Source organism: Melanerpes formicivorus, unplaced genomic scaffold (genome assembly GCF_026170545.1).
Source record: "Melanerpes formicivorus ecotype bairdi unplaced genomic scaffold, bMelFor1.0.p_v2 SCAF_268, whole genome shotgun sequence".
Classification (NCBI taxonomy): Eukaryota; Metazoa; Chordata; class Aves; order Piciformes; family Picidae; genus Melanerpes; species Melanerpes formicivorus.
Genome location: NW_027142620.1, coordinates 158,064 through 185,945, shown reverse-complemented (window position 1 = coordinate 185,945; position 27,882 = coordinate 158,064). Strand labels below are relative to the sequence as shown.

Here is a 27,882-nt window from a genome sequence, read left to right as displayed (position 1 = left end):
GGGTGTTCCTAGTTAAAGAAACAAGACAAATAAACCTTACCAAAACATTTATTCCAACCAGTTCAAACTAATGACAAGCAAAGTAACTTCCTAAATATATCCTAAGGGGAGGAGGCGGGGGGGGGGAACCTAAAGTGGGAAGGGGTTTTTTTCTTAACCTATCTACCTAATACCTATGGTGGAAATCCTCTTAATAACTCTATACTAACTTCCTAAATATATCCTATCGGGGTGGGGGAACCTAAAGTGGGAAGGGGTTTTTCTTAATATTTCCAGGTCTCTTGAGTTTGCTGTACACGTTGACTCTTCTTTCTTCTTTCTGTCCTGGCTTTGTTTTTGATGTAATTGTCTTCCACTTCATGTAAGTAGCCTTCAATGACTCCAATCTGTAGTTAGAAAGAAGTGGTGTCAGAAGCTCGTCCCTTCTCTCTAGTGAAGCTTCAACCATTTTGGCAATTAATTTCTTTCCAAACTAACTGTGACTAAAAATAAGCTGTCCTGGATGGACAATTGCATTTCCATCTGGTTGCTCTTGTTTCCTTCACTCTCAGTTTGCCTGAATCAGGGCCACTAATACTATTTTCCTTTTGCACCTGCACTTTTCTGACTTCATTACACCTTAGATGTTACACATGAGACTTCCACCCCTGATCCAGCAAATTCCTGTTCCTTTCCCATTCTTTGCTTTCCTTTTTCACAATGGCTCCAGGCATTCATGAAGCACGTATCTGCATCACAACCCCAGAAAGAGAACAAATTAGGAACCAGTGGTTCTAGCACAAGGGACATGTGGTAATCCACACCACATCAGTTTTGAATCATCAGATTTAATCTTCTTTAGTACTGTGTTAGAGCTCTTGAACCCAGTGTGACATTCTTAATTACAGCTGATTAAAAACCACCAAAACCCACAATCCAAACCAACAAGAAATCCAACAGAGAAACCCCAAAACTCCCTGAGTGTTTTCCTGTCTTCTCTATTTAAAAAGCCTTTGTTCCTAAGAACATGCTGACTGTGCTGAAATTAAATGTTGGGGGAAAAAAGTAAAGTACAACAGAAATATTGGATGATGGTTTTCATTTCTTTGTTCTAATACAATAATAATAAGACTACAATTCTATTGTGAAACAAATGGGAGTGCTGTTGGGAACAGGATGCCTCAGCTCAAATGGTTGTCTGAAAGGCAAAACTATGTTCAGAATGCCAACAAATTTTGAAGCCCCAAATTGTGCAACAGAAGAGTGTAGATTTCAATGCATTTCAGTAACTTTTAGTCCCAACTATTTAATTATGAAGAGATTCTGTCCATTTTTAAATGCTATTAGTCTTGATATCTATCAAGACTACATTGAAAGTATCTAGAGAAATGAATCCATGCAAATGCACCAAAAGAAAACACTTTGTTCTACTGAATTTACAATGAAATATTAGCCACTGTTGAAACTGGGGGGAGCTTTTTGCATTCATCTGGTTATCAATGTTTGCTCTATCTGGCAGGAAATATTTAGGTAATTGTATAAATATCTATCATTCATATCATATGTAGTGTTTGTGTTGCAAAAGATTCTCATACGATCTGTAGGCAGGTGTGAGAGATTTAGAGACTATCTTGGGCAATGTCAAAGAGGTGTGAATATTTATCCTGCCCTTCCCTCATGAGCATTTGAAAGAGCTGAAATGCTCTTTTGTCTATAATTTTGTGCACTTAGGTTTTGGTTACTTTCTGTACATCCTGTACTTGGCAAACTTTATTAAGAGCCACTGATCTCACAGCTAGCTGAGGCAATACACCTGCTCAGACTTTCTCTCAGAGGAGATGCCTTCTGGAAATTTCATTCAAATAACTTGGAAACAGGGACTCTGAAAGCACCTTGACCCTCAACCTCTGTGACTTCTTTCAGACATACCCATCCTAGTTACACTGACTTAGTGCAGCTGGGATTTGGGTTTTCAGTATCTCTCTGTCAAACTGAAATCCCAAAGAGGGACAATTTCAAGTCCCACCAGTGCAAGAACTCAAGCCCTTTCTATTCTCCAGCCTCCCACTGCAGCCACAACTCAGAGTGAGTGTGTGTCATTCTGGATCTGATGGAGCCATAAGACACAGGGTAAGGCCAATGCCTTGGACCATTAGTACCATTATCCCTTTCTGGGGATGCGTTGCTACCCCTTTCCTCTCCAGTAGCTGAATGTTGGTGGTGTCAATGCCCAGAGCTGTGATTCATTCTGGTTTGGAAGACTTTGTCCAAACCTAACACTGCTATTGCATCCCAGCCTGCCCCACTCTTCATTAGGTCAAGCCAGATTGATCAGCAGAGAGAACCAAAACAAGATGCCCTGTGCTTCACAAATCCTTTAAGAAGTCAATTGCCCAGCTGCTGTGCAGAGACTCCAGAAAGGCATTTGCATGTCTTTTACCTCTCTCAGCACCAAAGCCTCAGCTGAGCTCTACTAAGAGACTTCACTTATTGGATTGAATTTTATTCCCTAACAACTCCCCCTCTCCCTGCAATTAGCACAATAGTCCCTATGATAAAGATGGAAGAGAAATATGATTATCAACCACAAATTCAGCCTTTGAGGTTGGGGATATTTGTTGTATTAGATAACCACAGGAGACTATTAATACGAACAAAGATCAACCCTAGATGCGAAAGCAAATAGTAAGTATCTATCTGTGGCTAGTGCCTGAGCTCTAACAGAGTTGGAGGCACACAGTCAGCTTTCAAATGGCACCTGCTTTCTTTTCTACCTTTTGAACAGGTATGACTCAGGGGGACATTTACTCCCCAAGGAACAATATACTCTTCTACCCTTTGCTGCAAGTTTTTACCTTCTGAATTTCCTTCCACACACGTTGGGTATCAGTGTTTCCTCTGAGGGTGTCCGTGGCCTCTGCCATTAGCAACTCCAGCTGCGGTACCAAGATAAAAATGATCACTGTGGAATTCACACCCAAATAACTTCTCTAAATACACAGATTAAAACCTCATTAAAAAATCATTTGTACGCTGATGATTTTATTACTCATCTTTTACACAATGAGCACTGCCACCTCATCTTTGCTTCAGCCATGACTCTGTGTTATTGTGGATAGAAAATACTTAACAATGGGGGGAAGAAATCCTCTGGCAATTCTGTATTGAAGCCTATATGTTTTTAATGCAGTAAATGTTTGTACTTTGGAAAGGAAGGCTTGGCTTGTAAAGAACAAAGGGTCCATATTTCATTCTTTAGCTGTCTGGGATATTCTGTGTTGTACAGGAATGCTTTTTAGTATTTTCTCCCAAGGCTAATGTATCATAATTTAAAGCAGCATGTAAAACCTCACAAGAGGACAACACTAAAGCTGAGATGCTTTGGCTGTAGCTGGAAGTATCTAGCTCATTTTGCCTGCTTTTACTATCCCTTTTCTTTGGCAAACCATCTCTTTTCCCCATAATGCAGCATAACAGAGCATAAAAACAAGGCTGCCTCTTTCTAGTGTATACTGCAAAAAGCAGCTGTAGGAAAATCCTTGCTAATCAGTCCTCAGTGTTAGAAGGAAGGCTAAAATTCAGGTCATCTGTACCATTTCCTCACTCCAGTACCCTTCCAGGTCAGTCATAGCATTGCCTCACCCTGCAGCATTCCCAGACACTTGAAAATGTTTCAGTTGCTCTTAATTCACTATCAGAAAGCCAAGGGTCAGGTCCAGCACATCCTCCTGCAAGCAGCCATCAGTCTCAGTGCTTTAAGAACTAACTAGGAGAAACTTGTCTTTAATCCCTGTAGCTGTGCTCTGTAAGGTCTATTCCAAAACATTTAGCTGGTTACAGTGAACCCAGATGATAGTTTTGGAATCTCTTCCCGAATTTGTTACTCATTACAAGTAATTGGACAGTATAAGCAAAAGCATTCATAGAGAAATTGTCTCTTCTTGCTGTCCCTAGATGGGCAGCAGTCTAAGATGAGTCCCTGAAGTGACAAATGCACTCATCTGTGCAAGATCCAAAACCACTGCCTTGAGCTTCACGGAGCAGATCTGTATTTCCTTGAGTTTACCTTTGCATTTAGGTTTTTGAAGCTCAAATTCTATGTGTCCCAGCACTAGATAAAGGATGCAGGAGTCTTCTTTGGAATCTCTAAATCAATCTGCTGTGGTTGGTGCCAGCCTGCTTTCTGTGCTTGTGCAGCCAGTAAACTGAATCTTATTGGCTGGATGTTAGGAAGAAGTTCTTCATAGAAAGAGTGATTTGCCATTTTACAAAGGGAAAACAAAGGCATAGCAGGTAGATGGGTTTATTCAGAGACAGGGAGTATGTTGTAGACAGAGCCAGGAAAGAAAAGCTTTCCTCTCCTCCCCCTCCTCTCCTCAGCTTTGTCTAGATTTGGCCTGTTTGCTGCAGGTGGCTTCTGATGTTAGCTATCCTAAAGTAGCATGATCTGAATAATTGCAACCATTCTTACAGACTGACTTGGGGACGTTTGGGGGAAAAGAAGAGGTTTTAAAAATGTGCCTACAGATGAGTCATGCTGGTTCTATACAAATCATCCTTGCAGGTGATTAGCACCTCCTCTGACAAGGCACTGCAGGAGGACTTTAAAACTACTTCAGGTCTGCACATTGGAAAAATGACTTCCAGAGCAAACTGCAGCCCAGTGTTCTGCCCCATCCCTTCCCTGGCTCCCTGCCTCCGAAAGCCAAAACCAGGGTGAAGAAATCAATACTTACCAGTTGGGTATCCTCCTGACTGAGGTCCTGCAGGTAGGGGATGGTGGCTACCTCAGCCATCACTTGCTCAAGCAGCTGGGCCTGTTCCTCGAGGTGCTGCATGCGGCCAAAGAGGCTGGCCTGCTGCAGCTTCTCTACTGCTCGTGAGCATGGGCAGCGCTTGTCCTGTTTGGTCACAAACGCAAGTCAGTTAGAAGAGAGTCATGGAAAACACAATCATCCCTGGAGTCCCTAATGCCTTGAGGCTTATCATCACACATCTATTTGTGCTGGTAATACTACACACAATATGGCATTCAGCACCTTTAAGATAAATCTGCTGACAATTTTTAGAGGGGGAAAACAAAAATACTTTCTCGCCACAATCTCTCTAGCAGCACCAGAAAAATAAATACATAGTCATAATAGATGTGAAGGGGAGACAGGAGAGAACAAACAGGAATGCAATTGTTTCAGTTGGAAATGGCTTTTCCATAATCCCCTCTGTTCAATATTACCTGACTTTTATGGATTGCTTTGAAAGTTTCAGCCAAGAGGCTGAGGAGACAGTGCAGTGTGTCAGCTCATGGTTTGTTTGCAGACTAGGCAAATCCATAGTGTTCCAATGCATAACCTCAGGGGACTAAAATCTGCAGAGGTGGTCTCTGATCCTCCAGGCAGCTAGGCACATGGCAAATTTGAAGCATGTGAACAGAGAGACTCAGCCAAGTGCCTGCAGACATGATTGTAGAAGCAACTTGCTTCTCTGTGCATCTTCTAACTGCCAGAGTGTACCTCCCATTCCCCCTGCCTCTCCTTTCTTCTAGAATATTTCTCCTCTTCATCTACCTACCACTGTGGTGCCAACACTCACACTGACAGCATTTGGCTACCTTGCTTTGCTGGACCTTACATGATTCCTCTTGACTACTGTCCCAGTTTCTCTTGTCTTCAGCCAATTGATTATTTGATACATCATACTAAAATATATATGCAAAGCCATGCCTTCACTATGAGCATAGATAAGCATGAGAGCATTTGAATCCATTTACATACTATTGCTGTAGTGATCTAGACATAGAAATTGTGGTTATGTCTAGGAAGTTAACAGATCAGGAACCTGCTAGATTTGCCTCTCTGCAGATGTAAACTGTGTTCAGGCAGATAACTATTATTTTCACTGATACTTATTTATCTTTAATCAGTGATCTACTGAAGAACAGCCATAAAAGGAATAGGACCACAGCCAAATCAGCAATTACTTTTGGGAAGCTGCTAATTTGGTTTTCCTATTGAACTCTTTACTATTATATTGAATTAATTGTTAACTAAGGTTGATCTAAAAGGGGGAAAGGGTGGGAGGGAAGCCATGGGATTTTTTTCCAGTTGTTACTTGAACAGAACAGCTGAGCAAAATGTCAGGCTTTGAAAAAGGCTGCTCTGCTCCATCTCTTTTGTTAAATCCTTACCTTTTATTTGCTTTAGGTGGTGGAGTCAGCATCACTGGAGGTGTTTAGGAAGAGACTTGATGTGGTGCTTGGTGCCATGGTTTAGTTGATTAGATGGTGTTGGATGGTAGGTTGGACTTGATGATCTCAAAGGTCTCTTCCAACCTGGTTAATTCTATTCCATTTCATTCCATTCCATTCCATTCCATTCCATTCCATTCCATTCCATTCCATTCTATTCTATTCTATTCTATTCTATTCTATTCTATTCTATTCTATTCTATTCTATTCTATTCTATTCTATTCTATTCCATTCCATTCCATTCCATTCCATTCCATTCCATTCCATTCCATTCCATTCCATTCCATTTTATGCAGGCACATTCCCATGGCCAATTACTCTTTCTGTCAAGAACTTTCTCCTCACCTCGAGCTTAAACTTCCCCTGGCACAGCTTGAGACTGTGTCCTCTTAATTCTGGTGCTGACTGCCTGGGAGAAGAGATCAACCCCCTGCTGGCTACAACCTCCTTTCAGGTAGTTGTAGAGAACAAGAAGGTCTCCCCTGAGCCTCCTCTTCTCCAGGCTAAACAACCCCAGCTCCCTCAGCCTCTCCTCACAGGGCTTGTGTTCAAGGCCTCTTCCCAGCCTCGTTGCCCTTCTCTGGACACCTTCAAGTGTCTCAGTGTCCTTCTTAAAATGAGGAGGCCAGAACTGGACACAGGACTCAAGGTGTGGCCTAACCCATGCTGAGTACAGGTGCAGATTGACTTCCCTGCTCCTGCTGGCCACACTATTTCTGATGCAGGCCAGGATGCCACTGGCACTTGATTGTGCAGAAATTTGTACTAGGCAAGGATCAAGTGTTACCAAAATGACTATCAACATAGCTCTTGTATCAAGTCTAAGGATTCAATAACAATGCTGTTCCTCTTTTATATATATATAATAGAAGAAAACTAAACTCTAGAGAAACTACAAATACTCATGGTACAGTTAATGAATATAATATCTACTAGAATGGTAAAATGGTATGAAATGAAAGACCATGCACTAGAGACTGATGGCAGAAATGAAGCTAGAATCTGGGAGTTCCGGACATGAATATAACCAAAAAAGAAATAGCTGAACTGGTGTTTCCATCAGCTAAAGGAGAGAATCAGGCACTGCACAGGAAAAAGACCTCTGGTCAGCAGTTCTCTGGAGTATTGCTGATAGCTCCAGTCAGCTGTGTTTGGAGAGGTTAATTTCAACCCAAGCATCATGGAGCAGAGAAGCCAGCACGGTAGGAGATACCTCTTTGGAGAGAAGTGTTGTTTGATTAGCCTATTAATGAAAATGCCAAGAGCATATTATTCTCCTCAATAAACATAATGCAGGGCTCAAGACCAAAGAGAGCAAGCAACTGAAAAGGGAAAAAGAGATAAAAGACAATGATAACAGAAGGGCCATGGTGTATAAATAGGTAGGAATAAGAGTAGGCTGGCAATTAAGCTTCTGACAATTCAGGCTGAAGGTCTACAGTGTGTTTCACCAAACTGAGAGCAGGCAGAAAGCCCAACTAGTTCTTAGATGGACTTTACTCCATTTATGACTAGGATATTGGGTGATACAAAGGTGGATAATAACATGTAACTTGACTTGAGGAGCCAGGAGAGGCCTGCCAAGCCTCCCTTCTCATGAATTACTGTTGAGCCACCTCTAAGAAGGGAGACTGGGACAACCTTCTTACAAACTAGTTTTATCACTTGAAGAGTCCTTTTCTGAGGAACTGACTTAGTATTAGTAGGAGACATCAGCAAGAAAAAAGGATTTCTGTGATCTCTGATACGTGAAATTGTATGTGTGACACAGTCTAGTTAGCATGGCACTAAAGCAAGGAACAAAATGGAGCCCCATCTCCACCTGATCATCAGTGTTTGAAAGCCAGAGAGCTGTGTCCCCAGGTAGAGCTGTGTGCATTAAAAGAAGAAGCAATCAGTTACTGAAAGAGAAAGAGAGCTCTGATCAACATGAAATAGGCTCACAACATTTTAGATGCAGCAAAAGGTTTTTCTTCGCTATTCTTGAAATCAGCCCCAAACCTTTCAGTGCAAGCACTAAGAAATGAGTATATTGAGTTATCAGCTAAGAAAGCAGGGAAAAATCCTCTCTCATCACCCTGTGTCTGTTGGGGGCTTCTCCAACCATGAAGAAAGTAAAGGCCAAAAGAAAACAATTGTTTCTCTGCTTGACTGTCCAGAAAAATATGAGGGCATGCTATGTAGCTATGGGAAACAAATTGGGCATCTGTGCCAACGTGCACTCTGTGGACAGAGCAATGCTAGTTAAGTTTATAGTAGGGTGAAAGTCAATAAATCAATAACCCACAGCAGACTTTTTTGGAAGGGATTAGAGGAGGCTGAACATTGTCGGAGGTGGCGTTTCAGTGACAATGGAAAATGCAGAAAGAGAAAGTAAAGAACTGCTGCTGGCAGGAGAAAAAATTCTGCAGGGAGCTGAACCACATGGTGAGAATTACATGAACTACAACAGAATTCAAGAGGCTACTAAGCTGCAGTAAACAAACCAAACCATAATAAAGGGGCCAAGCAATCATATGAAGATGAAACAAACTCGTGTAGGCAGAGTGAAGGTTAAGTAAAGAGCAAATTTAAATGGAGACTTCATTGTCAATGAGTTGGTAGCAAAGGAATCAACAAATTCAGGATATGGAGGCATAGCTGCATCCTGGTTAGATATGTAGTAACATATTAACCATAGAATCATAGAATGGTTTGGGCTGGAAGAGACCCTAAAGATCACCTAGTTCCAACCCTATGCCATGAGCACAGATAGCTCCTACTAGACTAGGTTGCTCAAGGCCCCTTCAACCTGGCTTTGACCCAGGTTGGAGCCTCCACAACTGCTCCAGACAACCTGTTCCAGTGCCTCGCCACTCTGCGCAGCTTTGCACCAGTCCAGGCAGATGATGTCAATTGCTCTTCCCTTATCTGTCAACACTGCTACTCCACCCTAGAAGACCACCAAATTTGTCAGTCATCATTTGCCCATGGTGGAGCCACATTGGTTAACACAAATCACCTCCTCATTTTTCATATGACTAGCAGAGTATCCAGAAGGATTTGCTCCATGACCTGGCCAGGCACAGAGGTGAGGCTGACTGGCCTGTGGCTCCCTGCCTGGTCTTTTCTTTTAACCTTTTTGAAAATGGGGGTTATGTTTTTTCCTTTTTCAGTCCCTGGGTACTTCACTGACTTTTCAAGTATGATGGAAAGTGGCTTAGCAACTTCATCTGCCAGTTCCCTCAGGAACTGCATAGAGATCTTGTCAGGTCTTACACACCTTCAGATTCTTAGGGTGGTCTCAAACCTGATCTTCACTTACAGTGGGTGGTTTTTAATTTCCTCACTTCCTGCTTTTACCTTTTGTAACTGTGGTTAGAGCCTTTTTTGGTGCAAACTACAGCAAGAGTTGTTGAGTACCTCAGCATTCTCCTTACCCCCGGGGAACAGGTCCCCTCTTTCCTTCTGGAGTGGGCTCACATCTTCCCTAGTCTTTCTTTTATCATCGACATGCTTTTCTTGTTGCCATTGATGTTCATACCCAGATTTAAATCAAGCTGGGCTTTAGCTTTCTTGACCTGATCTCTGTCTACTTGTCTACTCTGGCTCTTCTGATTGCCTCTTAAGACAATAAATGATTACATTGTGATACTGTCACTTTCTGGACAGGCTTCACTCCTGTGGTCTGGTATTGCAAAGAGAATTTTTGTTAAAAAGTGAGTAATTGGGTGTTCTCTTGAGGCCTAGATACATACTGGGGAGTCTCACCTGAAGTGGAGGTCCTCCTAAGAAAGAGCTTTCACCAGAAAACTATTTGCTACATGAATTATCTTTAAACTAAAAAATAAAGGGAATGCTTATCCTCAGGCATCTTTGAAGACCTTCCTTCTAGGAGAGAAATAAGGTCCTGATGTCCAAGGTTCAGCCCTGTGACCTTGTCGCTCCTCTGACCTTGGGATGAAAAAGCAGCTACAAAAAGCAGGTCAGCCTGTTGTGGATGAAGCTCACCTGCTACTGCTAAATACCTAGCACTAACAATCAGAGCAAAGATAGGATGGGCTTTCACTGCAAAAAGGAGCTGGAGAGCATGTGAGAGGAGTGAATCGTGTCCTTTCCTCAAGAATTTTGGGGTGATACCCCCATTTTTTGCTTTGCTCTGTACTCAAGAAAGCAGTTATCCCTTATGCCACTTCTATTTATAAATGAAGTTTAATTGATGAGTACTTCTTATAGTTTAAACTTTACCCAGAGTAAAGATTTAGATTTCCTCCCCTTCCCCCTTTCTCCTGGTAGGGTAAAAGCAGGAGAAAGGTGAAGTAAAAATCACAAAAGAAATGGTCTGGAATTGGCTTGGAAGTAAAAAGGGAAGTTTAAACAAAATATATTTAGCATCTGAGTGAGAGGGAAAGTTACAAGGGTGTAAGGAAAAGGGTAGATACAAAAATAAATCAACCCAGGCTCAGCTGGCACTGGATTCCCTGGATGCAAATGGATTGTTTGGATGCAGTCCTTAGAAGTGGTCTGGAAGCAACATGGGGATCGCCCTCACCACGGGGTGGCTGCAGGAAGGCAGCAAAGATAGCCTGTCTAGCAGGCAACGTGCAGGAAAAGCAGGGGGAAGTAAGGCAATGGCCCCCTTTAAATAGGCTTGCTGGACACGAAGGAGGAGTGGAATAGACCTTTGACTCAGGGGACCCCTCCTCCTGGGAGGGGGAAAACTAAAGCTCTCTCTCTGGCCACCTGGCTCAGGTTCTTCTGTCTGCCTGGGGGCTGGGATTTTTTTCAGCCCCCTCCAGGGATGGGTGTAACCTGGAACAGTACTAAAGAAAAAGTAAAGCAAAGTGGCTGGTCAGCCTGAATGCAAAGCAGAGTCTGCCATACCCAATATGTGTGGTAAGTTTAACTCTCAGCTTTAAGAGCACCACTTTGCATGTCTGGAATGCCCCCCAGTAGTTCTGCTTTTCTGTTGTCGAGGCTTTACGACTATGTTTTAGCTCTCAATCTGAATGAAGTTCTGCCTTGCAAGCAGCACTGTGATGTATTGCAATAACAAGCAGAAAAAAACCCACCATAATGTTTCTTTAATGCCCTTGGTGTCCTTCAGAAAGCCTGTATGCTGAAATCTGTGTGCAGTAAACACTTTCCCTCTACTTACAGACAGCAAACCACTGAGGTCTGTAAATGTGCACATCATGCTGTGAATCATATGGTGGGGCTTGTTCACCTTTACAATCTGAGCAGTCTAATACAGCCTTCTGGCCACTGTTTCTCCTGTTATGTAGCATCATGTGCCCTTGATATGGGACTGCAGCAGGAGAACAGCAAGCTTGGTGTGTACAAAGCAGTAGAAATGACCCCAGTGAAATGTCTTGATAGAATAATCACTTATTAGTGTGGGTAAGCTTCACTGGAATATGAGTAGCTGAAGGTTTGCCTGAGATTATATAGATGTATAATATTTATGTATATATATAAGGCAAATAATCTTTGTGTCATGTATATCTGCATTTCTGGTTAGTGTTTCTGGGTAGATGAGGTCTATGGCATTTCCCCACCCGCAGCAGATGATACTCTGCAGGGACCAGACTGTGACATTCTCCCTCAAATGCTTCCTGTGTCCCAATACACAAGTGTCCCCTTGATTCAAATGGGACTGGCTGTTCTTCACAAAGAAGGGGGTGGGGGGCAATAGAAAATGCTTTTTTAAGCTGCTTTTTTAATCTTTCACTTCACATCTTACCAAGGGGTGGGGGGCAACAGAAAATGCTTTTTTCATCTGCCTTTTTAATCTTTATCTTCACATCTTACCCACAGTGGTATAAATCACATTATGAACACTAGGCTGTGTAGCTGCAAACCTGAGGTGGCAGAATTGACTACTACCAAGAGTTGCTATGGCTTAACAAACTCTGCTTTAGCACTGAGATTTTTTGGTGTTGGTTTGTAAAGGAATAAAAATCTGCTTAGGAGAAGCACTTTTGATTGTGTGTTTGCATCTGCAAATGAAGAAAAGGGCAGAAAGGAATGTTTGTTCTGTTAAATCCCAAACATAGTCTATTATCATCTTCAAGCTGTAAAGCTAGAGTTTGTGTCTGAGGTTTGTCTCAGCAGAAGTTTTTCATTCAGTGTGTGTCTGAGGGCAATATGGTGGAATATTTCTAGCCTGAGGAAAATGTTGGAATACTTTCAAGGAGGCACAAGTGGCCAAATCTCTGCTAGGTCCATAAAGAGCTTTTAGTCACCAGTAGCAGTGCAGTTCTGGCTCTGTGCCTATCTGTATTATCAGGTAGAATTGGCTTTGTCATTTGCTCTTTGGGTCAGAGGTTCTGTCTTGCCCAGATCATTCGATGCTATGAAAACTGTCAGGAAAGGGAAAATGTTTCCCCACATAATGGATGTGGAATTAGCAGCTGTTTGATCTAACCCAGTGATCATTTCTTCTGTCTTGAGGCTTTCCTCCTCTTCATTAAAGCTCCCATACTGACCCTCTGGTGACTGCTTTTACATCTACAGGACTGTGGTTAAGACCTGTTTACCCATTCTTGCTGCTGCCGGAGGTGGCACCGGGGTAAACCTTGCCTGAAGCATGAGTCGAGTTTGCTGCTGTCTTCAGGGTGCTGGGATTTCACCCTGTGTCTTTGAGAGCTCTCTTCTGTTTCAGCAAGAATAGTTAAATGTATGAGGTGAGGTCTAGAGCTGGTAGCAAATATGACTGTGTAGGAGCAGTGCAAATTCATACAAGTAGTGGGGACTGGCTTGAGTGGTCCTAGCACACTACTCTGCTCTCATCTCTTCTATGGTGAGTTTGTTTGCTCTTCTCTATTTGGGGATGACAGATACACTATGTATCAGATTGAATCCTGTGGTCCTATCCCTCTATATCCATTTACACAACAGGGTAGTTACGGGGAATCCAATAGATACCTGATCTCAAAGCTTTTTCTCTTCTTGATCCTCTCTGTTACATCCAAAGAGAGTAAGGTCCAAATTTGTTTGTTGGTTTTGTTTTGTTTTTTCCAGAAATGAGTTTTGCCAGAGCTTTTAGAAAGACCAGGGTTTTATTCTGTACCCAACCCATGGTCAGGTCATACTTCTAGCTTCTTAAATGTTCAAAGTGCACACAGCAATACCAGACACTTCACCTTCCCAAAGATGCCACTGCTATTAGCCTGAACATCAAGAATGGGCTTTTGGTCATCCAAAGCCAACAGCACATGTTTTAAGGAAAGAGCTGGAAAGAAGGAGCTGCTGTTCCCTCGGGGTTGTCTGCCCTCAGCCAGCTTCACCTGCCTCACTTTGATGCAGATGCTTGAGGAGAGTCCATTGTAGTGACACTCTAAGCACCTTTACCTCCCACTAAGGATGTGAGTTCAAGCACTTCCTGTTGTTTCAGCAGCTGCTCTCTGAGAGTAAAGGAGACAGAGCTTCCCCAAATATCTAGCTAATGTTTCTCCCTTGCTAGGGGTTGCTAAGTAGCAGTTTTTGTCAACCTCCTATCTGCTATCAAAACCTAAGAATATAAATCCTGTGATTTGCTAAGACACCTCTGAGGAGGAAATGGCTGATGCCTTCAACACACAGAAAACCAAAGAGCTGTTATTGCTAGGGAAAGAATGTTAGCATTAGCATTCACAATCTGGGGAGGAGAGGCTTCTTCCACTTATTTTCAAGAGAATCATTCAAGAATTGCATTAAAACAGTCTAGTCTACATGCAAATTTGAGTTTTGACCTTTTGTGCTAATCAAAAGCCACGGTGCTAAAAAGCTGTGTACATTATTGCAGAAAGTATGGAGCAGAATTAACTAATAGACCTGCAGTATGGCTGTAACAGATTGGAAGGTTATTTCACATACTTCACTACACAGGGATCAGAATCTAAATAACTAGAAATGCTTCAAACAGCAATTATTAACTCTTGAAGGAGATTCTGGTGGTGTGTGTAGTGTACTTCAGGTATTGTATCTAGTGAGTAGCTTTGGTGGTTACGTGAAGTAGGGATTTAATATCAGAGGCCATAAAGACTTGAGAACATTGCTTGCAAAGTGATCTCAAACACACTGGGTACACGGTTAAATAATTAGAACTGCTTTAAAAAGTATCTAAAATCCATTAGAACTCTACCTAATGAATTCACTGAGCACTTCTGGACAGAGAAGGAACACGTGCAGAATGAATTACCCACCCAAAAGCACACATCGCTCACACACGCACTGGCTTCTGCCACCACACACACTGCACCCCAGACACTCAGGTTTATACTCACAATTAACTTGGTGCTTCTTATGAAATCCATTGCTGACATGATCTTTTTCCCAACGATTTTCCAGTATCTCTCTGCCTCTTGGCCCTTGAGAGTATTGAAAAGTGCTTTCTGGTCTAGGAAATGAAATCACAGAATCACATCATTAACTAGGTTGGAAAAGACCTTTGAGATCATCAAGTCCAATCTGTTACCTAACACCATCTACTCAGCTAAGCCATGGCATCAAGTGTCTCATCCAGTCTTTTTTAAAACCACTTCCAGGGATGGTGACTCCACCACCTCCCTGGGCAGCTCATAATGTCAGGCATTAGTGCCAGCTATTATTTCCTACACTTGAAAGAGCTTTTCAGAAAGTTTCTTCAGGATGGCAAGAATCACAAGCCCATAAACTGTGTTCATTCAGATATGTTTGCCATGATGGATCTAGCAAGGTGATGGGTAAACTGGAGGGGGAGAGAGGATGGTGGGGAGAGCTGTCTGGACAGTCAAGGCTGCTGGCACAGAGACATGGGACACGAGGACCCCCCTAGCCCCCTCATTTAGCAAGGATCATGGAGGACACCTCTGAGCTATGCCAGCTCTTAAGCAAGTTGGAGTACCTGAGAGCAGTGGCAGTCTTCTGCGTGTCCACTTTTCCACACGTCTCCCAATGCCTTTGCTCTTGAAACCCAGAGTCAGCAAGTGCAGCCCAGGAGGTTCAGATGGCCACTTAGCTGACTGTGGCAAGATGTGAAATGCCTCAGGATCTGGAAGAGGGAAATGACAATAATTTCCACTGTTCTATTTCTTTTCAGTTGTAAGAGAAGTTACTTAATTTGAAGGGAAAAAGGAACTCTAAGGAGGAGTGAGATGTAATCCAGAAAGCTTGCCACAACAAAGATGCCTAAACCAACCCATCCAGCTAGAACTGGGGTTTGAAATTCCAGACTTTGCAACCTTTTAGATCAATGCCTTAAATTTCACAGATCCATAACAAAAAATGAGTTTCTTCTCTTTATGAATTTTTCAATGCTGATCATCCAAAGCATTAAAACCACTTCAGTAATACAACATTCTGGTCTTTTAGCTGCTGGTTCATTGTCCCCTGAATTTGTGAAGTTTGACTTCCTACAGATTTGTGCTTTTACCATCACCACCACAGCCCCCTAGGCTTCCTGGGTGTCTTTTCTGACCCACTCAGCTGGCATCTGACAGCCTGTGCTGTCCAGAGTCTGTGACTGCTGTTGCCAAAAACCCTGTGGATCAGCTGAGTCGGACCGCCCTGACCTCAGTGAGGACAGATGCTCAGAACAATTGTCTACTTCACCTTTGCTTAGGGATCCAGACCAGTCCTTTCCTCCCTCCCACACACAAAAAATAAACCTAGATTGAATGTCAGTGCCACTTCTCACAAAGGAGTGCTCTGTTTTCAGTGTGCTCTGCTTTTAAGATGCCAGGCTGTGTGATCCCAGTGACAAATGGAGAACCCTGCTCAGAGCTCTCTGGACTTACCCCTATATAAATCAAAGAGAGTGGACCTGATATTTCCCTTGCAGCATATTCTGCCTCTGATGGATTCTCAATTCTGCAACAAACTGCATTGTACACTTGGATTTAAATGTGTATCTGCTCCTTTTCCTCGGCAATAAGGGAAGCTCTGAAATGGATTCAGTCCTTACACTCTAGCAGAGCTTGGGCTAGAATTGGGCAGATGATTGTTACAGAACAGGAAGGTTATTTCAAACCACATGGTTGTGAGATGCCTGGTGTCTCACAGCCACTGCTAAAATGGGGCTTATCTTACATTTTTCATTTCACCTCCGTGAGATGCAGACCTGCAGGTTGAAAGTTCAGCGGTACCCCACCAACCACGTGCTAAACTCCTTACGTGGGATTGCTTGTTCAGGGGCAGTGTGATTTTAAGGTCATATCTGAATAGATCAGTAACCCCTACTGCTTTGGTTGACTTCACCTAACACTGACAACAGTTATCTCAGCATCAAGTCTAAGACAAAGAGCCACATCTGCTCTGAGAGTTTCCAGGACAGAAAGGAGGTCATCTGGAAGCAGTCCCAACTGCATAAGGCTCTCCACAGCACTGTACTCTCAACCCCCTGATAGACAGAGTGTTTTTTCTTGGCTTTCTATCCCATTTCATTCCTAGAAAATTCAGTGATCCCTCAACCTGCTCTATTTAGTCTGTTTTGTAATTGAGTAATGGAATATAGGACTGGGTTGGTTTATCTCTCACTCCTTCTCCCCCTTCTTCCTTTCCCTTATTGGGAGGAGTAAGAAAGTGACTGGCGATGCTTTCAGAGTCACTCAGTAATTTATGGAGACAAACTGGGTTTCAGTGCACACCATGCCCCTTTTGCTGCTTATGTGCTCCTCAAAGTCTCACCCTTGTAAATTCAGAGTTGTATGTGAAATATGGATTTATCTTTCTAAAAATCAGGTTTGGGGAGCTTTATTTTATGCTCCTTTTAATGCCAATACTTTTGTCCCAGGAAATTCTCCACAGTCACCTAAGCAAGTAAATGGGAGAGTGGGATTTTACAACCTCTGTGTCAAACAAGTCCCCATTTTCCCTCTTCAAACAACCCCAAAGCTGCTGCCAGAAACTAAATACATGGGTGATCTGCAACTTGAAAATCATGACAGTTTCCTACAGCAAAATGAACCAAACAAGTTCACTTGTGTTAAGTATTTGTTTATAATGCTTGCTTCCCCAATGCCTATTTGTGGTTTTCAAACAGTTTTTCTTCTCCTTCCCAAGGATGCAATGTGTATACTTTTGGAAGTCTTATGGATCTGTAGAATGAGCTCAGTAGAGGGGCAACAACTAAGCCACCATCTCTGACCTGAGTATGTAACTCTTGGCAAGAAGTGGGTGGCACCTCAACCCTTTAGACCACCCTGCTGGCAGGGTGAGATGCACATCTAGTTTATGTGATGAAGACAGAGGCTTGCCAGAATTTGACCTGAGAAATGCATTTTTCCCTTTATGTTTCTCAATCACCAACTCAAAGCCAGGTGGTACCAGGGTCAACTACGTTCCAAGTTAATGGTAGTAAGCAATGCCTTTTATCCCCCTGCCTCTCTTTTGCCAAAATATCATTTCCATTTCTCTTGAAACATGGCTGTAGGCACCAGAATTTCAGTGTCTGCTCCAGGAGATGCTGTTTGAGTTCATGCTACCGGATGACAACAGGCTCTGCAACACCCTTGTTTGCTCTGGATCCTAGGATCCTACTTGTCTTTAATGGGCTAAAGGGAACCTGGCTATCTATTTGCATCCTTGCAGCTGAGATGCTCTCAAAGCTGGTGGTCAGTCCCTTATGTTTGTAGAAAAGAGGATATTTTTGTGAAGTAAGGCTGTGATGCAGGGATGACCATTGGTAACTGACGGAAGTCTACAGAGATTGGCATCAACTTGGATCTCACTGTCACCACAATACGATGCCAATCTACCTTTGAACAAAAGATTAGTTGCAACAATGAAATCCAACAATGGGAACATGAGGCTCCCTGGATAAAAAAAATCATCTTTATAGTGTGAAGTCTGTACTTCTCCTAAGGACTGAATTGATTACCTAAACCATGTACGCTTAGAGAGCAAATCCCAGAAGGGAACTACCCGTCCTCCAGAAGGTTAGAAATGCCTGGATTTCAAGCTCCAGACTCTCTCCAACTCTTTGTAAGTCAGCCACAGACACACAGGGCATACAGAATAGAAGAGAATTAACCAGGTTGGAAAAGACCTTTGAGATCATCGAGTCCAACCTATCATCCAACACTATCTAATCAACTAAACCATGGCAACAAGCACCCCATCCAGTCTCTTCCTAAACACCTCCAGAGATGGTGACTCCACCACTGCCCTGGGCAGCCCATTCCAATGGCCAATCACCCTTTCTGTGAGGAACTTCTTCCTAACATCCAGCCTAAACCTCCCCAGTGCTTCTGAACAGGTGAACCTGTTACCTGTATACTGGTGCTGCAAGTACTCAGGGTTCCTTTTAGCAAAGGCGCGCTGGATCTTGTTTATGTCTTGCTCCTTTCCTTCTGTCTCCAGTGGTGTGTACATGACTGTATAAGAGGTCTCTGCAGTGATGGCTTCTTCAATCATAGCCTAAGGAAAAGGCAAAGGGATCATACATTTCAGGTCACTTACTGGCCAGGGTGTTTTTAAGAAAAGAATACTTACTTTCACAGATGATAGTTTCCCTTTTATAATTGCACAGTCATGTAGAGATAACATATTTTGGTCTTGAATATTAATTAGAGGGGAATTTAAATTACTCCCAGAAAACACTGCCTCTCTATAGTCAGAAAATTCATTTAATGGAGAAAGCACATTTGTAAACAGTCTTCAGTGCAGCAAGCCTATGTCTTCAATGAGGAGCAAAGTATTAGATACATTATCTTTTAGATTAAAAGAAAAAAGTGATTCCACGTTCTCTGAAGGTCACATCTTTCATAGGAGGGTTTTATTCAGTCCTTGGGAGCTTGCTAAACAATGCTAAGCATTCCTATTACCCCTTGGGTTGGCATGAATCAGACACTATGCCTATACAGAATATTAGTCTTAAAATATTGCATTTAAACCCTGTTTGCATTAAGAGTAAAATTCACTCCTGTGCAGAGGGCAACACAAAGCTTATGAACCTTGCCATCCCTTAAACATGACTCAAATGATGCATTGCGCTGCTTTTATGTGGAGAGGTGGAGTTCACACTCAGTGGACCCCAATGAACCGGTGCTGGAACTGCCAGGATGAGCTACCAGCCTGGAAACAGTCTTGCTAGGTACTCTTATCAGTCAGAGTAAGTGAGGTGGAGCTCATTTTCTCCTGTGTTGGGCTCTGGGTAAGACTACGCTCAGCACTGCTTTAGCTACAGCTGTTGCTAACAAAGCCTTGTCTCCTTGACAAGGGCTGTCCTTTTGGGGGAACTCTAAGGCTTCATTGCTGTATGTTGGCAAATGTGTAGATGTGGTTAATAGTGGCAATGCCAACACAAAGTTACCAGAGATGGTCAGAAAAGCATGGGAGGAAAAGATACTAGTTTTTACCAGGGTGTATCAACCTTCCAGATGGCCTTATACACTGAAGTGATTCACAGAAGGTATCATTATGGGACTAGCTTGGTGTTTTATTGACAAGTCCTCACTTTGGTTCTCCAGCCTAGCCTCCACTTATGCAAAATTATCCAAGACACACTGTGCCTCTGTGGGTTGCTTGTTTAGCTGACATCTGCTCCCACCAACCTGGAATGGAGGGTTGAGTGTGCCAATTTGTTATGTATCTGTGTCCTTCTCTTTCATGGCTTTAGACAACAGGTCCTCTGACAGGGTCTTACAGCAGTTGATTTCCATCCTGATTATTGGTATGGGGTGTGCAGAAATAGCATCGAAACACTGTAATTGTTTTGAGCAGATACTGGGATAGACTGCCATGCATGCACCCTGAGAAATTTTATCACAAGGGACATAGACTGTTCCTAGTATCATTAATTCCTCATCTGGACAAGGAGCACCTGGTAGCAAGGTCCATGCTGGAAGGCAGAAGGGTCTTCCATTGGGCCTGTGGCCCAAATGTTGCACTCTCTCTGAAATGGACTTTGCTCTCATTGAAACTGGGGGGTTAAGGCTGGGACACCACTGGCAGCACTAAGTTCCTGCAGCAATAAGCATCTCCCAGCAAAGGATCGAGCATCTATTCACCTCCAAGTTTCTAAGAGCTCTCCTCAGCAGAAGGGGGTACCCTTAAACTTACGTTTGTGCTGATGTGGCTGAACAGCCATCTCACCTAAGTATCACTCAAGAGACCTGTCTCATTGAAGTCAATGGTCCAGTCCCCTCATAAGTAGTCTTTGTACAATGTGGTCTTGCCTAGCCATCCTTCACAGAACACTTTAGGCTCCTCTGAGACCATTTGTTACAGTCATTTTTGTCCTCCCCTTCCAGCTGAAGAGCTTGGAAAGGTGTCAGAGGATTAGTACCATGAAAATTGCAAAAGGGAAGTGTCACTGAGGTAGGAAGACTTCACAAAAAAATAGCTTAGGGGACTCTACAGTATCCAGAATTAAATTTTATAGCAGTCCATAAAATTGAAGTATGAGCCAAGGGTTAACAACCTTGAATTTTGCCCTTAAAATTAGTCCAAGACAATCTCCTTCATGATAAATACGGTAGTGCTGTCTGGTGTCCTGTTGATTGACATGCCCAAGAGCTACCTTTGTCGGCACTCTTTTAAGCAGTAATCCTTCATTTTGGTCTTAATAATGAGATAGGCACCTCCTTCCTCATTGAGCTAGCAATTTTTTACCTGCCAATAGTATCTGATGTACTTGCTTGTGCGCTTCCTGGTGCCTCCCATCAGCCAGTACATGTAGTCGGCAATCATGGCGCTCCTGGTGACAAAAGCAGAATGAATGAGTGTGTGGGGAGAGAAGAATGGATACAGCAAAATGCAAAGCAGGTAACAGTAAAAGAGTGTAACAGGAGGTTTGTGTCAAAAGATTACACATAACTCTCAGTCTTTGTCCAACTTTAAGGCAAGCATTAGTAAACATTTTTTAGTTAGCAAAACTATCTGTGAACACACAGCCCTATATTTTCTTTCAACAGCTTTATCACCTTTCAGTCTCAGCAAATATTTAATGACTGGAACAGAATACTTTAGTTTTTCTTTTGTTTTTATGCTTTACAGTATTTGTGAGTGAAGTGTCTTATATACATTTCTGCTATCACAGCAGCAACATGTAAACACCCTGTAGCGTGCAGTCTGAGAACATCACTTGTCTGTGGCAAACTCAGACACAGTTCACCTTTGATTAAACTATATCTCATAAAAAAAAAGTCCCCAAACTGAAAGCAATCAGCTGTCTTGCTGCATAATGGAGTATGCTTTAGCACTCCCACTGTCTGTGACAATCATTGCATTACTCTTTCTAGACTGAGGGATATTAAAGAACCGTTGTGCAATGGACATTAATGCAGAGTTTTAACAGACTTTAGAACATCAGTTTGCTTTTATGGCTGCCTCTCCACACTGCTCTCCGTTTCCTTTCCTCTAGAGGTTCCAAATCCAATTAAATGTGACTAGATGTAATTCCAAATTGTCGCTTTAGTCAATTAAACATATAATAATCTTGTGTTCCTAATTACTAGCACCAAAAGTTTATTTGTTGATGTAGTGCTATCACTGTGTACTTCTGCATGTTCCCCTGATCATTGCCTATATATTAATTGTGCTTTGACATTACTGTAAATTGAATTTGAAATTTCCCCCTAGTTAAAAGTGTCTCACAAACAGTAATCCCAATCCTGTTGTGATACCCTTTCAGAATGTACTTTCCAAGGCTGTATTATTCTCTTAATGAGATATAACCAAAAATACATGGATTTAACAATAAACATTCCAAAGCAGGCCCAGTATCAGGGGGTAACATATTGTTACGAACAGGAACTAAATCTTCCCTTAGATATGTGCAGTCTGTTCCTACTCTGACACAACCACTTCACTGATATTCAAAACTACTGGCCTCATATTTACAGAGCTATCCACCAGTTCTGAGTTATTAATTCAAAGTACTTAAAACATGCCCAAGTTTCAGGTGTGCAGCCCATCAAAGAGCTCTATCAGACAGGAGAGATTAAGTACTTCTGATAACCTTCGGACACACCTTTAGCAGATGCCAGAGAACATTCGACTTCCTTCTTTCAAAACATGAGGCTTAATATTCAAAGACTATTTTTCCTAGTTGCTAGTCAGGGCCAGTACAAACTTCCACAATAGAGCCAAACCCATCTGGGGTAACGTAGTCAGCCTGGATCCAAAGATGTCTTGCTGTACCTGCTTCATCTGGCCACTTGGTGGTGCAGAACAGTAAGACAGATTTCCATACGTGGAGGCCAGGAGCACACCACCGTCTCTCTCAGCCTATCTCCAGGCATGCTTAGGACTTGTAAGAAATGAGTCCAAGGCAGCTTTTGCTGCCTGACAGCTGCTGACACTAACAGCCTGGGTACAACGAAATCATTCGCTGCAGCCACACAAGCCTGTGATAAGAAAACCCAGGAGGTGTGGGAGGCCCCAGTGCCTGTGTTAGCTTCCCAGCTGAGCTGACTGGCAAGAGATGGGATGCTGGAATGAACTGCTCACAACAGTGGTGCCATGCAGCTTCCAGAGGTATGTGCTCTGTGCTTCATCTGGGCTCTAGCTGGTGCCTGTTGTGCTCTTTGGACCTCATGCTCCCAAGTCTGGGAGATAACCTCCTAGTGTCGATGTTTGGATTTAATTCTGGTAGGGGCTGTGGAAGAAAACATTCCTGAAGGTTTTCTTTTGCCTCTGCCATGGCCCTGTCTGAGTGAGCTCCTGTTTGACACTGGGGCAGTCTTGACTCTAAAGACTAATGTGTGTGGCACAGCACTAAGGGCCGGTCATTGTAGCTATGGACTAACATCATATGTGGATGTCAAATTAAGTAACAGGCCACGTGGACCCTCTTTGGGACTTTGGTTGATCCCAGCACTTGTCAGAGCTCGTTTCCTAGATCCAATGAGAAGATCTCGCAGGTGCCAAGGCAGGTGGCAGACATGACGATGGGTGCAAGAGGCAGGCTCCCTGAGCTTGTATTTCCCACCCCAGTTCTGCATAACTCTTACCTTGGTACAGCTGTGTGCTTTGTAGAACAAAACTGGACACACGTGCTAACACAAATCAATAGCCTAGCTCTCCCTACATTTTCAAGTGTGACTTGAAGGGAACACAGAGCTGACCTCTCAGAATCACAGACTCACTGAGATTGGGAAGAACCTCTAAGATCATTGAGCCCAACCATCAGCCCAACACTCACATGCCTGATAAACCGTGTCCTGAAAAGCCATGGCTACGTGCGCTGTGGAATATTGCCAGGCATGGGGATTCAGCCACCTCCCTGGACAGCCTGTTCCAATGCCTGGCCACACTTTCAGTCAAGAAGTTTTTTCTTCTGTCTGGTCTAAACCTCTGCTGGCACAACCCGAGGCCATTTCTTCTCTTTCTGTTGCTACTTAACTTGGGAGAAGAGACCAACCCCTACCTCACTGCAATCTCCTTTCATGTAGTTCTAGAGAGTAGGTGGTCTCCCCTCAGCCTCCTCCAGCCTGAACAGCCCCAGTTCCCTCAGCTGCTCCTCATAAGCCTTGTTCTCTGAACCCTTCACCATCCCTGAACATGATCCAGCACCTCAATGTCCTTCCTGCAGTGAAGGGCCCCAAACTGAACCTAATGTTCAAGACGTGGCCTGATCCGTGCCAAGTGCAGGGCTAAGGTTTACTGGCAGATTTAGTTTGCCTTTGAGCTGATGGGAATATTTAGAGTATTTTATATATATATAAATAAGAATGTAAAAAAGCTGAGTCAGCTGTACCACAGCTATTAAGATTCTTAAACTTCTTTCTCTGTGAGGATTGCTTACCCTTCCTCTGTGCAGTCAGATGAGTAGGAGTTGTTTGTTCTGGCAGAGGGACAGACAGTCTGTTTTCCCTTACATGTATACAACTAATTTCAAGTCACTAGTGTTCTAAGTGGTGATAAAAGAGCTCTCTTAAGCTTTTCACAGAACACAGTGACACTGTTAAATCAGCACAGCATTTTGATTAGCAGGAAGATGAGAGCTATACAGCTTAATGAGTAAAAGAAGCCAAATCCCCTCTGTACTTCAAACTCTAGTTTTCAAACAAATGGGTAGCCTTATTTTTTTGTAAGTTACATAAAATTGTCACCTTCTTACTGACTCAGGGCTGTTCAGTGTCCACAAGAGCCTGCACTACATGAGGAACGAAGAAAAATTGCTTTCATGCCTTATTGCTCATCTGGTTAGACCTTCTCCTGCAGACGTGTAACAGGCAGCTGTGGGGTCACAGCCCATGGGCTTGGTGACTTCAAGGACACATTGGCTCTGCTAACTCTTCTTTTAGGAACCTTGAGGCTCACTCTTGGGTGCATGTTCCCTTCATAGCACTTGTGTCCTTGAAAGTAAAGAGCTGGTGGGTTTTCTGCTCTGTCCTAGAGTTAGTATGGTCCTCTGAGCTGCTTCTGCAGCTTGTGGTTACCCTTGCACATCCCTATCTCTTCTTTCCTCTTTCCCTAAGGTAGCAGTCCTTATACTGCCAGGAAGATTGAGGTTTTTCTTGGCCTTCTCCAAAGGCATTTTCTTGGTTTTGGGACAGATGGGAGCTGAAGGCCCCTTCCTCAGTTTTCCATTCTGATTATTAAATGATCTTTTAATCATCTGTGACCATGTGTCCCTTGGAGGGTATTTCCAGTACCTGCTATTGGAGGCTGATCCTAAGCCTAAATACCTTCTAATACATCCTGATAACTTCCTGACTGAATTTACATATAATGCATTTATGTCTATTTGTTGAAGGGGCAAGATGGTCTCTCAACTGAAATAGGTTTTCTCCCTCCTGAGGTTTAAATATTCATTTGTCAAGAGCAATCTTCTGACATCAGAGATACCAGCTGGAGAGAAAAATATTTACTAGCTGACATTGTAGTGACAGTGGTTGCAGCACTTTGGAATTCCCCATTTGCAGATGCTGTGACCCCCACAGTGGTGTTTCTGGGATTGCTTTACAATGCCACATGGCCTTAGGCTGCACTCTGCATAGTGGCATCCTATCACAGTGCTATCCCAAAGGAATCACTATGCAGCTGACAAAATTCAGAAGTCATGTAGATATGGGCATGTCAGGCTCCTTCAATTAATTCAGATGTCCTTGTAGTCAGACTGCTTCATATGCTTCTTCTCCTGAAACTGGGCTGTACTAGTGAAAATTACACAGAGGGGAACCTAAATGACAACTGCCCCTACTCTAACCTGTGACTTTCTCTGAATCAAGACTTCAGCCTGGTGTGCCCTCAGAGACAAAATCTGAGGGGAATCTCAGCTTGATAAGTAGGCTGAGTGAAATGTGATTATCCATGCTGCTCATGCCCCTCCTGTTCATGTATCCAGTACAGGGTTCTGGATGTATTGAATGGACTAGGGAGTGGAAAGGCACAGGATACTTGAAAGCAGAAAAAGAGAGTTGAGTGACCTTGTTCTTGGGCAAAAAGCAAGCAGAAATAAATGATGGCTTGAAGTCATTTTAACAAAATGTAAACAAATGACAAGTTTGTATTTCCATAAACTGCAGCTGAACATCTGTGTGCCATGGTCTGTCTGCACTGAGCAGAGTACATTCTGCACCATCAGTGGGCTTTGACTAAGAGCAGTGACTCCAGTGAGCTGACAGAAGTAGCGCTAAGCTCAGTTTAACACACTCTGCAGAAGCAGCTCTGCACAGTTGCTATAACACTATGTTAAACTAGGCTCAACTCTGAACACTGTTAGAGTCACTGCTTTTGGAACCACTCTGGATTCAGTCTGTCAGAATGTTCCTCTGCTCTACAAAATACATAATCTCATTTAAAATCATCTGGTTTCCTGAAAGCTACTCAGTGTGGGGAAAAAAAGGCTGAGGCAGTTCCCTCTTGCCTGCTGCTGGAGTAAATGCACTGATTGCTGATCTGCAGTAACACCAACCACTGGTGTTTTGGTTTTTTTTGGGGGGATTCATATTTATGAACATCACCTTGCTCCATACTGTCTTCTCAAGTATAGGCATTTATATGTATTACTGCTTAGGAAATATCAATGTATTGTAAAAAAACAAACCCTCTATTATTGAGATTATTTAAAACAACAATCTTCAGCCTGGCTTCAAGAAGAAAGTCTTCCTTACCCATCCTGCCCACCCCAGCACCCAAACCAATTCATAGAATCAACAAGGTTGGAAAAGACCTCACAGGTCATCAACTCCAACCTGTCACCCACGACTTCATGACTACTAGACCATGGCACCAAGTCTCACATCCAGTCCCCTCCTTGACCACCTCCAGGGACAGTGACTCCATGCCACTCAGATCACTTCAGCTGTTGGGGAAACTGGTGGGTTTTGGGGTTTGAAATCCTAGGCAGAATTCCCTCCCTGTCACACATTCTCCTAGCACAGCTCTAAACTGTCTGTCTGATCAGTGCACCTCAACTGTTGATGATTATTCAGCAGGTGACAATTTCTATGTCAATCAACACACCAGCAGGATAAATGAGAGACTGTTATCAGTGAGATGTAAAAGGAGATCTGGGAAATACCACACCACTTCACTGTTCTTCAATAAAATGTTTCATTTTCTTAATTCAGACCAGTTTGATTTTGGAAAGTGGGTGGGGTTATGGTCAAGTGGAATATTTCAGGTTTATCTGAAATCATATTTCTAAAGCAATACAGAAAAGCTGTTTCTGTGCCTCGAGGAACCGATTTCTTCTCCCTGACCTGATGTCTGTAAACTAGTGGGGATTCCTTTGACATAATCTCAATGTATGTCCTGCAGAAGAAGAGCTTGTCCTGAAGTTTTTGGCTGAAGTCCAGCACAGAAAATTGAAGTTCATCTTCCCAAATCCTCTCTGCAACTCTGCTTGGATACAGTCGTCTTCCTCTCCCTGTGCAAACTGTTTTGCTGCTATTTTAATAGCTCCAGAGCTCTACCACTAGCATCCATCTTAAATGATGAGCAAAGTGACCCTCTCAGTCTCTTGCCTAATTCACACTGACTGTTCTGCCATTGGTTAGCTAATGATTTGTGAACTGTTTTGCGATGTACCTTGTGGTCTTCAGCTAAGAGTCCTTTGTGAGTGTCTAATGTTAGTGTAGTAGTGGTGGTGATAAGTCACCGTTGCATTTCCTCCTGCATTTCTTTCATTTAAGCATTTTAAGTAGTTACAAACTTCTGCTGCATGATGAACCTTAAAGATTGTGGCAGCATTAATGCAGGCATACAAGCAGAGATTGCAGACTTTCTTCTGCCAGCAGTTCCCATTCACACCAGCAATCTCATCAGCTGCACACAGGCTATATGTTGCAGCATACCACAGTGTACCCTGAGATTGTGGGGCTTGGTGGGGCTTGCTTTGGTTGTTTTAAACTGTTATTCCTCCCTCTCCCTCCAGCCTTGGAGCACGCCTGAGCTTCTGCCCAGGGTTATGGGGAAATCAGGGAGTGGCAGATGCTTGTGTGCATGTAGCTTTTAACCCCAGAGCACCCCTGGAATCTGATCAGGGCTCTGTCCTATGCCCAAGAACAAGTAAATGTTCCTACAGGCATTAGCCTAAACTGCAGCTAGGGACATAATTGGAATGATTCCTGTTACACCAACTGGGAGGATTGGAGCTCTGCTGCATGTGAGATCGTATACACAAAGCCAACGCAGAGCTCCCACTGATTTTGGACAAGCCTGGATATAAGATGCTGTCTTTACTACTGAGAGCTGGAATGAAAGGGATGTAGAGAAACCATTGGAAATCCACAAGCACCACCATACCTTGCAGCTTCGGAGTATC

The 27,882-nt window shown here is 43.1% G+C and overlaps 1 protein-coding gene across 1 annotated transcript; it reads right to left on the bottom strand.

Annotated features, from left to right (window-relative positions):
• LOC137458649 (spermatogenesis-associated protein 16-like) lies at positions 1-27,875 on the bottom strand. The gene is made up of 9 exons (XM_068170004.1): positions 27,864-27,875; positions 23,914-23,952; positions 20,778-20,862; positions 18,434-18,581; positions 15,070-15,216; positions 14,471-14,583; positions 4,716-4,880; positions 2,835-2,915; positions 1-386 (listed from the first exon to the last, which is right to left on the bottom strand). The coding sequence occupies exons 3-9, from the start codon at positions 20,853-20,855 to the stop codon at positions 264-266; spliced, it is 855 nt and encodes a 284-aa protein (XP_068026105.1). The 5' UTR covers positions 20,856-20,862; positions 23,914-23,952; positions 27,864-27,875; the 3' UTR covers positions 1-263.
• Positions 27,876-27,882: the final 7 nt, after the last annotated feature.

Excerpts from the sequence above, each read along its gene's own strand:
- LOC137458649 (XM_068170004.1), bottom strand. The coding sequence starts at position 20,855 with ATGATTGCCGACTACATGTACTGGCTGATGGGAGGCACCAGGAAGCGC. Across the intron at positions 18,582-20,777 it reads ACATCAGATACTATTGGCAG|GCTATGATTGAAGAAGCCAT; the intron begins GTAAAAAATTGC and ends CCTTTTCCTTAG. Across the intron at positions 15,217-18,433 it reads CTTGCAGCACCAGTATACAG|ATCCTGAGGCATTTCACATC; the intron begins GTAACAGGTTCA and ends TCCCTCTTCCAG.